The sequence below is a fragment of the Canis aureus genome, chromosome 9, assembly GCF_053574225.1.
Source record: "Canis aureus isolate CA01 chromosome 9, VMU_Caureus_v.1.0, whole genome shotgun sequence".
Lineage (NCBI taxonomy): Eukaryota > Metazoa > Chordata > Mammalia > Carnivora > Canidae > Canis > Canis aureus.
Window position 1 is genome coordinate 14,154,155 of NC_135619.1, and position 12,829 is coordinate 14,166,983.

Below are 12,829 nucleotides of genomic sequence, written 5' to 3' on the forward strand. Positions count from 1 at the left end.
TTTTACTTTATGCTACTTTTCAGAGTAATATTAATATATGTAAATTAGTTATATTTTTGGTTTACTGTTACAGTATGTCTATGGGCTTCTTGATTGAAGAGACTGCACCAGTTGTTTGGAGAGGCCTTATGGTAATGTCAGCCATTGAGAAACTGTTGAGGCAGGTAAGAAAATTGCATTGAATATCATTTTATTATTGGCACACGGTGGTTATTGCACTTGCTGATTGGGGAGTTGTTAAAATTTGCAGTCAGGTTTGAGATGTTTTGCAAAAGAATCCAGCTGATAGACTGAGTATATAAGGACTTACTTATGTGGCGCCAAGACCAATTTCACTGGTCTGTGATTTAATCTTCCCCATTGTTTCTAGTGAAAATCCTAATGTCTTATTTTATATTGTTCTTTTGCTTTGTTTCATCTGCGGTGAGATCAAGAAATCTATTTTATAAGTAATCTGCCGTCTTTAAATTTATGATTAATCTCATTATGGCCAATATTGAGTTATAAGGGCAGTGTAGATGTTCTTGGGGTATAGAAAAAATTCTATAAATCATGCTCATTTTAAAATTGCTTTAGAACAAAATGAAATTCTTTTTTATTTTGAGTACATCTGGCTCTATATTTATGTATATAATATCTTTCCAATCAACTTACATTTATCCTTAAGGAAGAGAACAGTTGATTGGGTAACCTAAAAATATCAGATGGGCTATATGTTATTTATGGAAATAACTTTGATTTTTTTTTCTAGTAGATATGAATATATAGTTAATTATGTTCTAGGTAAATATTATAAGTAATTTGGATTTTCTCCACTATTTACAGCAATTACCACTTATTTATTCAGATTTCACTTTGGGTCAGGCACCATGTCATTGGTTGACAATTCTAATCATAGATATTCCTATATTCATTTCTAATTGCAAGAGTTAGTAGATGAAATATGTCTTGAACTCTTTTTTTTTGGTTGTCACATCTTGTCTTTCTTCTGCTACTTGAGTTCTAATAAATGTGCTCTTTGATCTCTGGTCCCAGAATCCTCCTCCTTTCCTAGTGCATTCAAGTCTTGCTGTATTACCTCCTCTTTTATACTCAGATCTCATAGTTGGCTATTTCAGTTATACTCCCGACAATACCTCTTCTTTACCAATTCCTTTGTGACCTTAATCTTTATCCTTTATTTGTGTGGATTAACTCAGCCTCTATTTTTTTTTAAGGAAATTATAAAACAGTCTTTATTCAGCTTATATTTAAAGTTAGAGTCAATAGAAATTTAGGAACAGAAAAGAAAATTTCTGATTTTTGTTATCAGAATATTTTAAATGCTAATTTTTCCCCTCCTCTATTAGTTTTGTAATTCTCAACAGGAAATGATTCAGATTTTCACCTAAGCCTTATGGATGGCCACAAGAAGATGAAAATACTTCTGCTTTCCACAGTGAACAAAGACTTAGAGATCCAAATCAGTGATAAGAGACACAGAGATAAGCGAAGTGTTGGTGCTCCCCTCTGAGTGATGCAGGATCCTGCCTCTAAGTGTCCTTTTTAAGTAATAAGATCCACTTGAGCCTCAGATTGCAACAGGTGGTGAAAACATCTCTGCAAAGGAGCCCCTGAAGGTGAAAGAGAGAGATAGGTGTGCACATGCCCTCAGGAGAGGGGCAAAGGGAATGTCTCACGGTAGAATTGAGAGTAAACCTGACAGTGCAAATTGATTATGATGCAAAAAATTTGCACCTGAAACTTAGATTTAGTAACTGCTTTTATAAATGAAGAAAACTTTATGAGACCAGAAGTGAAAGATCAAAAGTCTGAAAGAACCAGAATATATTGTTTTTTCATTCTGTGAGATACTGGGGAAGAGAGGAAGCATAGGATCCCATTCCATAGTCTCAGTCAATATCCCTCTAATAACCCAGCCTTTTTATCTACTGCTGAATACTGTCAGAGAATATAGAATAATTGTGTTAGTTGCTGGCATTATACATTTTTGGTCTCTGAATTCAGCTACCTCTCTTCACTTCAGTCATCTGACATTATTCATGTTTACCTCAATATTCATCAAATGCTAAGTTTAAAAAATATTTATGGAATTTGATAGTCTGGCAGAGAACCTAGTGGAGATTTGGATATTTGGCTCTCTGACACATAAATCATAAAAAATCAATTTACTCTGATAAGTGCTGAAAGTATGTTTTTAGCAAACATGCTATACAATATCAGATAAAAGATGAGGTGAGAAAATGACTCCATAACTTATTTTATTGGGATACTCTAGATATCCTCTAAGATATTAGGTCATTACATATTTATCTTACAGTCTTTTGAAAAGTTACTGTTATCGTTTCTGCATTTTAATTGTAACTGAAAAGCTGATATTTTTGGATTACACTATGACCGGTACTGATCATCTCAACTGCTAATTAAGGAGTGTTTTGGTTTTGTTTTTTGCTTTGCTTTAGAAAGCAGTTTTTGGTAAGTTTAACATCCTTTGTAAAAGTTTAGTAGCTGGATAGATGTTCTGTACAGCATTGGGTTGTGGAGGCTACCTGATTCATTGGCTGCTGAAAAAAATTAAGTGTAATATCCATACAGAAGAATGTACAAGTCAGAAGTCTACAGATAGATGGATTATCCCAAAGTGAAAATTCCTATATAATTTTTCAAGACATGATAAATAGAATATTAGTATTCTAGAAGTTCCTTTCATGTCTCTTCCTAGTTGCTGTTTTGAGGAGAAGATAAGTACTTGTGGTCAGTCTGCCATCTGAACTGAAAGTCTGGTTTAAAGTTTTTTTCCTTTGTCTCATGATATTTTATTGAGTTAAATTTATACGTGCTATGGGATGCGAGATCTTATGTGTATGGTTTAGTAATTTTTGATAAATGTATATTCCTGTGTAACCACACCCCAATCAAGATAGAGAACATTTCCAGCCCCTACAACATTTCCTTGGGTTTCCTTCTATTCACTCCTCCACTCATAGACCATCACAGTTGTGATTTCTAAGATCATAAGTGAGTTTTGTTTTGTTCTTATACTTCATATAAATGGAACCCTACAGACTATATAGCCTTCATATAAATGGAACCCTACAGACTATATAGCCTTCATATAAATGGAACCCTACAGACTATATAGCCTTCATATAAATGGAACCCTACAGACTATATAGCCTTTGGTGTCTGATTTCTTTCTCTTAGCCTAATGCTTTTGAACACCATCCTTGTTGTTGCATATATAAGTAGTTGAGTCGTTTTTATTGCTGAGTAGTATTTCCATCACATGAATACAATCAAATACTGTTTGTTCTTTTGTTGATGGACATTTGGATAGACACCAGTTTTTTGGCTATTATGAATAATGCTGCTATAAATACTTGTACAGGTGTTCATAAGACTTACAGTTGCTTCACATTTTGTCAGCATTTGGTGTTGTCAGTCTCTTCACTAGCGGGTATAAAATGATACCTTCCCATTGTTTTAGTTTGTGCTTTCCTGATGATCATTGATGTTTAGCTCCTTTTCATGTGCATATTAGATATCTCTGTATCTTCCGTTATCAAGTGACTGTTCAAGTCTTTTACTCATTGTTTTTAATTGGCTCATTTTTCTTCTTGTAATCAAGTTGCAAGAGTTTAAATATATTCTGGCTATGAGTCCATTGTCAGATATATGCATTGGGCATATTTCTTCTAGTCTCTGTAGCTTGCCTTTTGATTAACTGATGTTTTAAATTTTCATGAAATCCAATTTATCGAAAAAAAATTTTTTTTAATGCTGAGTGCTTTCTGTGTCCTAAGAAATGTTTGCCTGTATACCCCAAGGTAATAAAGATATTCTTATATACTTTTCCTCAACACTTTATAGTTTTGGCCTGTACATCTTGAATTAAATTTTGTGTGGGAAGTGAGATAAGCAGCACAGCTGTGGTATAATAGCAAATCTATTTGTTCTTTGTCCCTGAGTCCTGGTGCAAAGCTCCTAAAACTCTTGGGATGTCCTGAGTGGTGGAGTATCTTTTGTGATTCATGAGGAGCCCCTTTTTGAGCACACTGAGTTCATGCTAGTAAGGTGACTTAGGGTGGGGGCCCCTGGATAGTCTCTCAGGATGGAGCTGATCACCAGAAAGACCAATTGTATAGAGGGTTAGGACTTTCAGCCACACCCACTGGCCTTTGCGAAGGGGATGGAGGGTGGGGTGCATATTAAGCTCTGAAAACTGTTGATGAGCTGCTGATTGGTGGTTGGTTGTGTTCTGTGGGGACAGAAGCTCCTATGCTGAGGGCCTTTTTGGACCTTGCCCTTTGTATCTTTTCATCTAGCTATTTATATCCTTTCTAATACCCTTTATCATAAACTAGTCAACATAAGTAAATGTGTCTCTGAGTTCTGTGAGTTGCTCTAGCAAATTAATCAAACCTGAAGGAGAGGGTCATGGAAACCTCTGATTTATAGTCAGTCCAGAAGCACAGGTAATAACTTGGACTTGTGATTGGTGTCTGATTGGTGGGAGTAGTCTGGTGAGACTAAGCCCTTAATTAACTTGTGGAATCTGATGCTGTATACTGGTAGATAGTGTTGGAATCAAACGAATTGCTTGGTGGAGGGGAAAACAAATAGTAGTTTATCTAGTTCTAGGACCATTTGTTTAAAAGACTTCCTTTTCCCCCTTGAATTAATACATTAGATGAAAATCAGTTGAGTATGTGTATGGGTTTATCTCTGGACACTGTATTTTGTTCTATCTGATTTAAGCCTTACAGTAAAACCATACTATCTTGATAATTGTAGCTATGTAGAAATCTTAAAGTCAGAAAGGGTGAGGCTTCCAACTTTTTTTTTTCAGAATTGTATTAGCTACATTAGCTTCTTTTCCGTTTCTGTATAAATTTTAGATTCAGCTTGTCAATTTGTACAGAAAAGCATGTTGGTATTTTCATTAAGATGTTACTGAATATATTAGATCAATATTTTGTGAATCAAGATTCTGACAACATTGAGGCTTCTAATCCATTAGCATGGTATGTTTCTATACTTATTTAGATTTTCTTTAATTTCTTGGAGTAATATATAGTTTCTAGTGTAATGGTCTTGTACTTTTGTTAAATTTATTCTAAGTATTTTATATCTGAGATGATTTTGGAATTGTCTTTTGTATTTAATTTCAAGTTGTTTGCTGTTAGGACATAGAATATACACTATCTTTGTATAATAACCTTGTGTTATGTGACTTTGCTAAATTTGTTTTTAAAGTAGTCATTTAGTAGCTTTCTTGGTACTTTATATGCACATGATTGTGTTATCTGCAAGTAAAACAGCTTCACTGCTTCCTTTCCAGTCTATTTCTTTCATTTCATTTTCTTGCTTTCTTACTGCACTATCTAGTACCACAAGTACAGTGTTGAACAGAAAAGAGGAGAGCAGACATCCTTGTCTTCATCTGGATTTGTAGGGTAGAGGAACAATAAGTATTTCATCTTTAAGAATGATAGTAGGTTTTCACTGATGCACTCTCTCTTTCCTGTTTCTTTGTTTACTAAGAGTTTTTATTGTGAATGGGCATTGAATTTTTTCAAATGCTTTTTCTTCCTCATTTACTGAAATGATGATGTTACTTTTTTTCTTTTATTTTATGGATGTAGTGTTTTACATTGCTTTTCTGTGTCAGATCAACCTTATATTCTTGGGATAGATTAATCTTATTTTAATTATAATAAGTAATATTGTAATTACTTCTAATATATTGCTAGATTAAAATTTGCTAATATTTTATTAAGGAGTTTAAGGAGTTTTATTAAGGAGTTTTAGATCAGTATTTGTAAGGAATATTAATAGTTTAATGTTAATTAATATTAATAGTTCCTATTTTTTTTCCTGTAATATCTTTTTCTGGTATTGTATGGGAGCTATCTTGCCCTTGTAAAATAAATTTGGAAGTACTTTCCTCCTTTTATCTTTTGTGAAAGTGTTGGTATAAAATTATTAGCTTTGGTGTAATGTTTTGTATTTAGTGGAATTTATCAGGGAAATCTGGGGCTGGAGTGTTTGTTTTTTTCTCCTTGATTGAGGGAGCAGGTTTCTGAGGATTAGTTCTATTCAGACTTTTAATTTCATCTTCTTTCAGTTTTGTTGTGTTTTATAGGAGTTTATTATTTCACCTGAGTTACAGAACATATACATAAGATTGTTCACAATGCCTGCAACCTTTTAATTTTTATTTATTTATTTAGCCTACTGCTTTTTGAAATAGAATATGAGATGCAGTGTATATGAGATGCAGTGTTTCCTCTTCCTAGTATTGGTAATTTGTTTTTGCTAGGGTTTATCAATTTAATTATTTTTTTCCAAGAATCAAATTTTAGCCTTTAAAATGTTCTCTATTTTATTTTTGTTTCCTATTTCATTGTTTTCTGCTATTTCTACTTTCTTCCTTTTTAAAGTTTTAGGCTTAATTTGCTCTTCTTTTTTCTACCTTCATAAGTTAGAAACTTAGATAATTGATTTTAAATATATATATTTTTTTTGGTATAAGCAGTTGTGACTGTAAATTATCTTTAGTCATTTCTTAGAATCCTGCAAATTCTGATGTGTTGTGTTTTCATTGTCATTCAGTTCAAAATAAATAATTTCTAATTTCCTTTTTAAAATTTTTGTAGTGTGTTGTTTAATTTTCCTAATATTTGGGGATCCTTTTAATAACATTGTTATTTATTTCTAGTATAATTTTGTTCTGATTAGAGAATTTACTCCGTAAAATGTTAATCTTTAAAAATTTTTTGAGACTTCCTGGACTAGCACGTGGTCTTTGTAATTGTTCCATATGCCTTTAGAAAGAAATTGTATTTTGCAGCTCTTGTGATTAATATTCTGTTAATTACACTTAGGTCAAGTCGACTGTATTGTTCAATTCATTAATTTCTTTACTGACTTCTTATCTAGTTACTCTGTCATCTACTGAAAGAGGATGGTTAAAATCTTCAACTCTGATTCTGGATTTTCTTCTATTTGGTTTTCACTTCATATATTTTGAATCTCTAAACACGCATTTAGACTTGTTATATCTTCCTGGTGAATTGCTCTTTTATTGTTGTGAAATGTTTCTCTTTATTATCGGTGATAAACTCTCATCTTTATCTGATGCTAATATAGCAACATTAGTTGTCTTACGCATACCATTTCCATAGAATATCTTTTTTATCCTTTTACTTTTAACCTTCTGTTTCATTATATTTAAAGTGGATATTTTGTAGACAGCATTTAGTTGTATCTTGATGATATTATCCAGCCTGATAATCTTTGGCTTTTAATTAGAGTGCTTAGTCCATTTACACTTGCTGTAATTATTGATATGGCTTGTTTTAAGTCTACCATTTTAACTTTTTTTCTCATTTTTTAAAAAATTTTTTATTTATTTATGATAGTCATCACAGAGAGAGAGAGGGGGGCAGAGACACAGGCAGAGGGAGAAGCAGGCTCCATGCACCGGGAGCCCGACGTGGGATTTGATCCCGGGCCTCCAGGATCGCGCCCTGGGCCAAAGGCAGGCGCCAAACCGCTGCGCCACCCAGGGATCCCCTTTTTTTCTCATTTATTTCATCTATTTTTTCTTCCTGTTTTTTTGTGTGTATTCTTTTGCATAAATGAAATATTTCTTTAATTCTGTTTGAATTCTTCAGTTGACTTTTAAAAAAGATTTATTTACTTGTTTTAGAGAGAAAGAGAGCACACGTGTATGCACATGTGCACAGGGAGTAGGAGGAGGGGCAGAGGGAGAGGGAGAGAGAGAATCTCCAGCAGACTCCTAGCTAAGTGAGGAGCCCAATGTGGGGCTTGATCCTGCAACCCTGAGATCATGATCCAAGGCAAAATCAAGAATTGAATGCTTAACTGACTGAGCCACCCAGGTACCCCACTTCTATTGACTTTACCTATACCTGTTTTTAAAAATATTTTTAATTTTTTATGTAAATTTGGTTAATTAACTTATAATGTATTATTGGTTTCAGAAGTAGAGGTCATTGATTCATCAGTCTTATATAATACTCTGTGCTCATTACATCACATGCCCTCCTTCATGTCCATCACCCAATTACCCCATCTCCCCATCTCTCCTCCCCTCCAGTGACTCTCAGTTTGTTTCTTATGATTGAGGGTCTCTTATGGTTTGTCTTCCTCTCTGATTTTGTCTTTTATTATTTTCCTCTCTTCTCGTATAATCCTCTGTTTTGTTTCTTAAATTCCACATATAAGTGAGACCATACGATAATTGTTTTTCTCTGACTTATTTTACTTATCATAAATCCCATCCATGTCATTGCAAATGGCAAGATTTCTTTTCTTTTTTTTTTTTTTTTTTTTTATGGATGAGAGTATTCCATTGTGTATATATATATCACATCTTCTTTATCCATTTATCTGTCGATGGACATCTGAATTCTTTCCATAGTCTGGCTATTATGGACATTGTTGCTATAAACATTGGGGTGCAGGTGCCCCTTCAGATCACTCCATATGTATCCTTAGGGAAAATCCCTAGTAGTGAAATTGCTGGGTCATAGAGTAGCTCTATTTTCGACTTTTTGAGGAAACTTCATACTGTTTTCCAAAGTGGCTACACCAGCTTGTATTTCCACCCACAGTGTTGGAGGATTCCCCTTTCTCTATATCCTCGCCAGCATCTGTTGATTTCTGACTTGTTAATTTTAGCCATATTGACTGGTGTGAGGTGGTATCTCTTTGTGGTTTTGATTTGTATTTCCCTGATGATAAGTGACGTTGAACATTTTTGTTCATGTGTCTGTTGGCCATTTGTATGTCTTTGGAGAAATGTCTGTTCATGTCTTCTGCCCATTTCTTGATTGAATTATTTGTTCTCTGGGTGTTGATTTCGGTGAATTCTTTATAAATTTTGGATAGTAGTCCTTTATCTGATATGCCATTTGCAAATATCTTCTCCCATTCTGTCTGTTGTGTTTTGGTTTTGTCAACTATTTCATTTGCTGTGCAAAAGCTTTTTATCTTGATGAAATCCCAATAGTTAAGGTTTTGCCTTTGTTTCCCTTGCCTCTGGAGACATATCCAACAAGAAATTGTTGCGGCCAGGTCACACAAAGGTTGCTGCCTGTGTTCTCCTTTAGGATTTTGATAGGTTTCTGTCTCACATTTACGTCTCTCATCCATTTTGAGTCTATTTTTGTGTATGGTGTGAGGAAATGGTCCAGTTTCATTCTTCTGCATGTGGCTGTCCAATTTTCCCAGCACCATTTGTTGAAGAGACTGTCTTTTTTCCATCGGATATTCTTTCCTGCTTTGTTGAATATTAGTTGACCATAGAGTTGAGGGTCCATTTCTGGCTTCTCTTCCATTGATCTAATGTGTCTGTTTTTATGCCAATATCCTACTGTCTTATTGGTTACAGCTTTGTAATTGAGCTTGAAGTCCAGAATTGTGATGCCAACAGTTTTCGTTTTCTTTTTCAACATCCCTTTGGCTATTTGGGATCTTTTCTGGTTCCATAACAAATTTTAGGATTATCGTTCCAACTCTGTGAAATAAGTTGATTGTATTTTGATAGGGATTGCATTGAATGTATAGATTGCTCTAGGTAGCATGGATATTTTAACAATATTTCTTGTTCCAATCTATGAGCATGGAACATTTTTCCATTTCTTTGTGTCTTCCTCCATTTCTTTCATGTGTATTTTATGGTTTTTTGAGTGTACAGATCCTTCACTTCTTTGGTTAGGTTTATTCCTAGGTATCTTATGGTTTTGGGTGCAATTATAAGTGGGATGGACTCCTTAATTTCTCTTTCTTCAGTCTCATTGTTAGTGTGTAGAAACGGATTTCTCTGCACTGATTATATCCTGCCATTTTGCTGAATTCCTGTATGAATTCTAGCAGTTTTGACGTGGAGTCTTTTGGGTTTTCCATGAAGAATATCATGTCATCTACAGAGAGTGAGAGTTTGATAACTTCTTTGGTGATTTGGATCTTTTTGTTGTCTGATTGCTGAGGCTAGGACTTCTAGTACTATATTGAATAGCAGTGGTGATAGTGGATATCCTTGTCGTGTTCCTGACCTAGGGAAAAAGCTCTCAATTTTTCCCCACTGAAAATGATATTCATTGTGGGCTTTTTATATATGTGCCTTTTATGATATTGAGGTATGTTTTCTCTATCTCTACACTTTGAAGAGTTTTCATGAAGAAAGGATGCTGTACTTTGTCAAATGTTTTTTCTATATCTGTTGAGAGGATCATATGGTTCTTGTCCTTTCTTTTATTATTGTAGTATATCACATTGATTGATTTGAGGATGTTGAACCACCCTTACAGACCAGGAATAAATCCCACTTTGTTGTGATAAATAATCCTTTTAATGTACTATTGGATCTTATTTAACCATACCTTTTCATATTATTATTCTGTGGCTACTTAGGAATTATAATAAGCTTTCTTAACTTTTCACATTGTTTTTAAGCTTTATATTGTGTTTCTTGATATAAAATTTTTTCAAGGTATTTTATTTTATTTATTTCATTTTTCTTTTTATTTTAATTCTGATGTAGTTAATATACAGTGGTATTTTCTGGTGTAAAATATAGTGATTCAGTAATTCTGTACTTCACTCAGTGCTCATTAAGATATTGTACTCTTAATCCCCATCATCTATTTCTCTCTCTCATTTCCCTTTGTTCATTTGTTTTGTTTCTTAAATCCCACATATGAGTGAAATCATATGGTGTTTGTCTTTCTCTGACAGACTTTATTTGGCATTTTACTCTCCAGCTCTATCCCTCTTTTTGCAAATGGCAAGATTTCATTCTTTTCTTTTTTTTTTTATAGCTGAATTGTATATATACACAACATTTTCTTAACCATTCATCTATTCATAAACACTTGGGCTGCTTCCATAATTTGGCTGTTGTAAATAATGCTGCAGTAAACATAGGGGTGCATATATGCTTTTGAATTAGTGTTTTATGTTCTGTGGGTAAACATCCAGTAGTACAGTTACTACATCATATGATAATTCTATTTTAAGTTTTTGAGGAATCTCCATACTGTTTTCCATAGTGGTTCCACTAGTTTGCATCTCACCAATAGTCCACGAGGATTTCTTATTCTCATACCTTTGCCAACACTTATTGTTTCTTGTGTTCTTGATTATACCCATTCTGACAGGTGTGAGATGATATCTCATTGTGATTCAGATTTGCATTTCCCTGATGATAAGTGGTATTGAACATTTTTTTCATATGTCCATGGTCATCTGTGTGTTTTCTTTGGAGTAATGTGTGTTCATGTCTTCTGCCTATTTTTCATTGGGTTTTTTGTGGGTGATTGTGTGTGTGTGTGTGTGTGTGTGTGTTGAGTTTGCTAAGTTCTTTATGTATTTTGGATACTAACCCTTTATCAGATATGTCACTTGCAAATATCTTCTCCCATTCAATATGTTGTCATTTAGTGTTGTTGATTGTTTCCTTTGTTGTGGAGAAGGTTGTTGTTTTTTTAAAGATTTTGTTTATTTATTTATTTGAGAGAGAGAGAGCAAGAATGAGCAGGGGGAAGCATGGAGGGAGAAGCAGACTCCCCACTGAGTGAGAGTCTGACGTGGCTTTCAATCTCAAGACCCTGAGATCATGAGCTGAGCCGAAGGCAGCTGTCTAAACTGACTGAGCCACCCAGGTACCCCTGTTGTACAGAAGCTTACTATTTTGATGTAGTCCCAATAGTTTGTTTTTGTTATTTCCCTTGCCTCAGGGAACCTAGCTGGAAAAAAGTTGCTATGGCCGATGTCAGAGAAATTACTGCCTGAATTCTCTTCCTGGATTTTTATGGTTTCATATCTCATGTTTAGATACTTAATTTGAAAAAAAAAAAAGATACTTAATTTGTTTTGAGTTTATTTTTGTGTATGGTGTAAGAAAGTGGTCCAGTTACATTCTTTTGCGTGTAGCTGTCCTGTTTTCCCAGCATCATTTGTTGAAGAGACTGTCTTTCTCTCATTGAATATTCTTACCTTCTTTGTCAAAGATTAATTCACCATATAATTGTGGGTTTATTTCTGGGCTTTCTATTCTGTTTTATTGATATATGTGTCCTTTTTGTGCCATTATTGTACCATTTTGATTACTACAGCTTTATAGTATAATTTGAAATTTGAAATTGTGATAACTCTAACTTTGTTTTTCTTTTTTCAAGATTGCTTTGGTTATTCAGGGTCTCTTGTGATTCCATACAAATTTTAGGATTATTTATTCTAGTTCTGTGAAAAATGCTGTTGATATTTTGATAGGGATTGCATTAGTGTAGATTCCTTTGAGTAGTATGGACATTGTAACAGTATTATTCTAATTCTGTATTCTATATATTATTCTAATGCATAAGCATGAAATGTCTTTCCATTTATTTGTATTGTCCTCAGTTTCTTTCATCAGTATTTTACAGGTTACAGAGTACAAGTCTTTCACCTTCTTGGTTAAGTTTATTCCTAGGTATTTTATTATTTTTGGTGCAATTATAAATGGAATTGATTTCTCTTTCTGTTGCATCATTATCAGTGTTTAGAAATACAGCAAACTTCTGTACAATGATTTTATATCCTGTGACCTTACTGAATTCATTTATCAGTTCAAGTAGTTTTTTGGTGGAGTCTTTTCTAGAGTCTTTTCTAGATACTTTTCTAGAGTATCCTGTCATCTGCAAATTATGAAAACTTTACTTATTCCTTACCAAGCTGAGTGTCTTTTATTTTTTTCTCTTGTCTGATTCTTGTAGCTAGCACTTTCAGTACTGTGTTAAGTGAAAGTGGTGAGAATGGA

The 12,829-nt window shown here is 33.8% G+C and overlaps 1 protein-coding gene across 31 annotated transcripts in view; it reads left to right on the top strand.

Annotated features, from left to right (window-relative positions):
• Positions 1-12,829, top strand: part of NUBPL (NUBP iron-sulfur cluster assembly factor, mitochondrial) — a 231,260-nt gene that overhangs the window by 80,046 nt on the left and 138,385 nt on the right. For 28 of the 31 annotated variants that reach the window (XR_013385973.1, XR_013385972.1, XR_013385971.1 and 25 more), the window contains one exon: positions 74-164. Coding sequence is in view for 21 of the 31 variants with exons in the window: in XM_077908971.1 (XP_077765097.1) it covers positions 74-164 (91 nt within the window). In the remaining 10 variants the exon portion in view is untranslated. Of the gene's footprint in view, positions 1-48; positions 165-12,829 lie in introns of all 31 variants that reach the window. The other 3 variants (XM_077908981.1, XM_077908982.1, XM_077908983.1) reach the window with 1 other exon arrangement.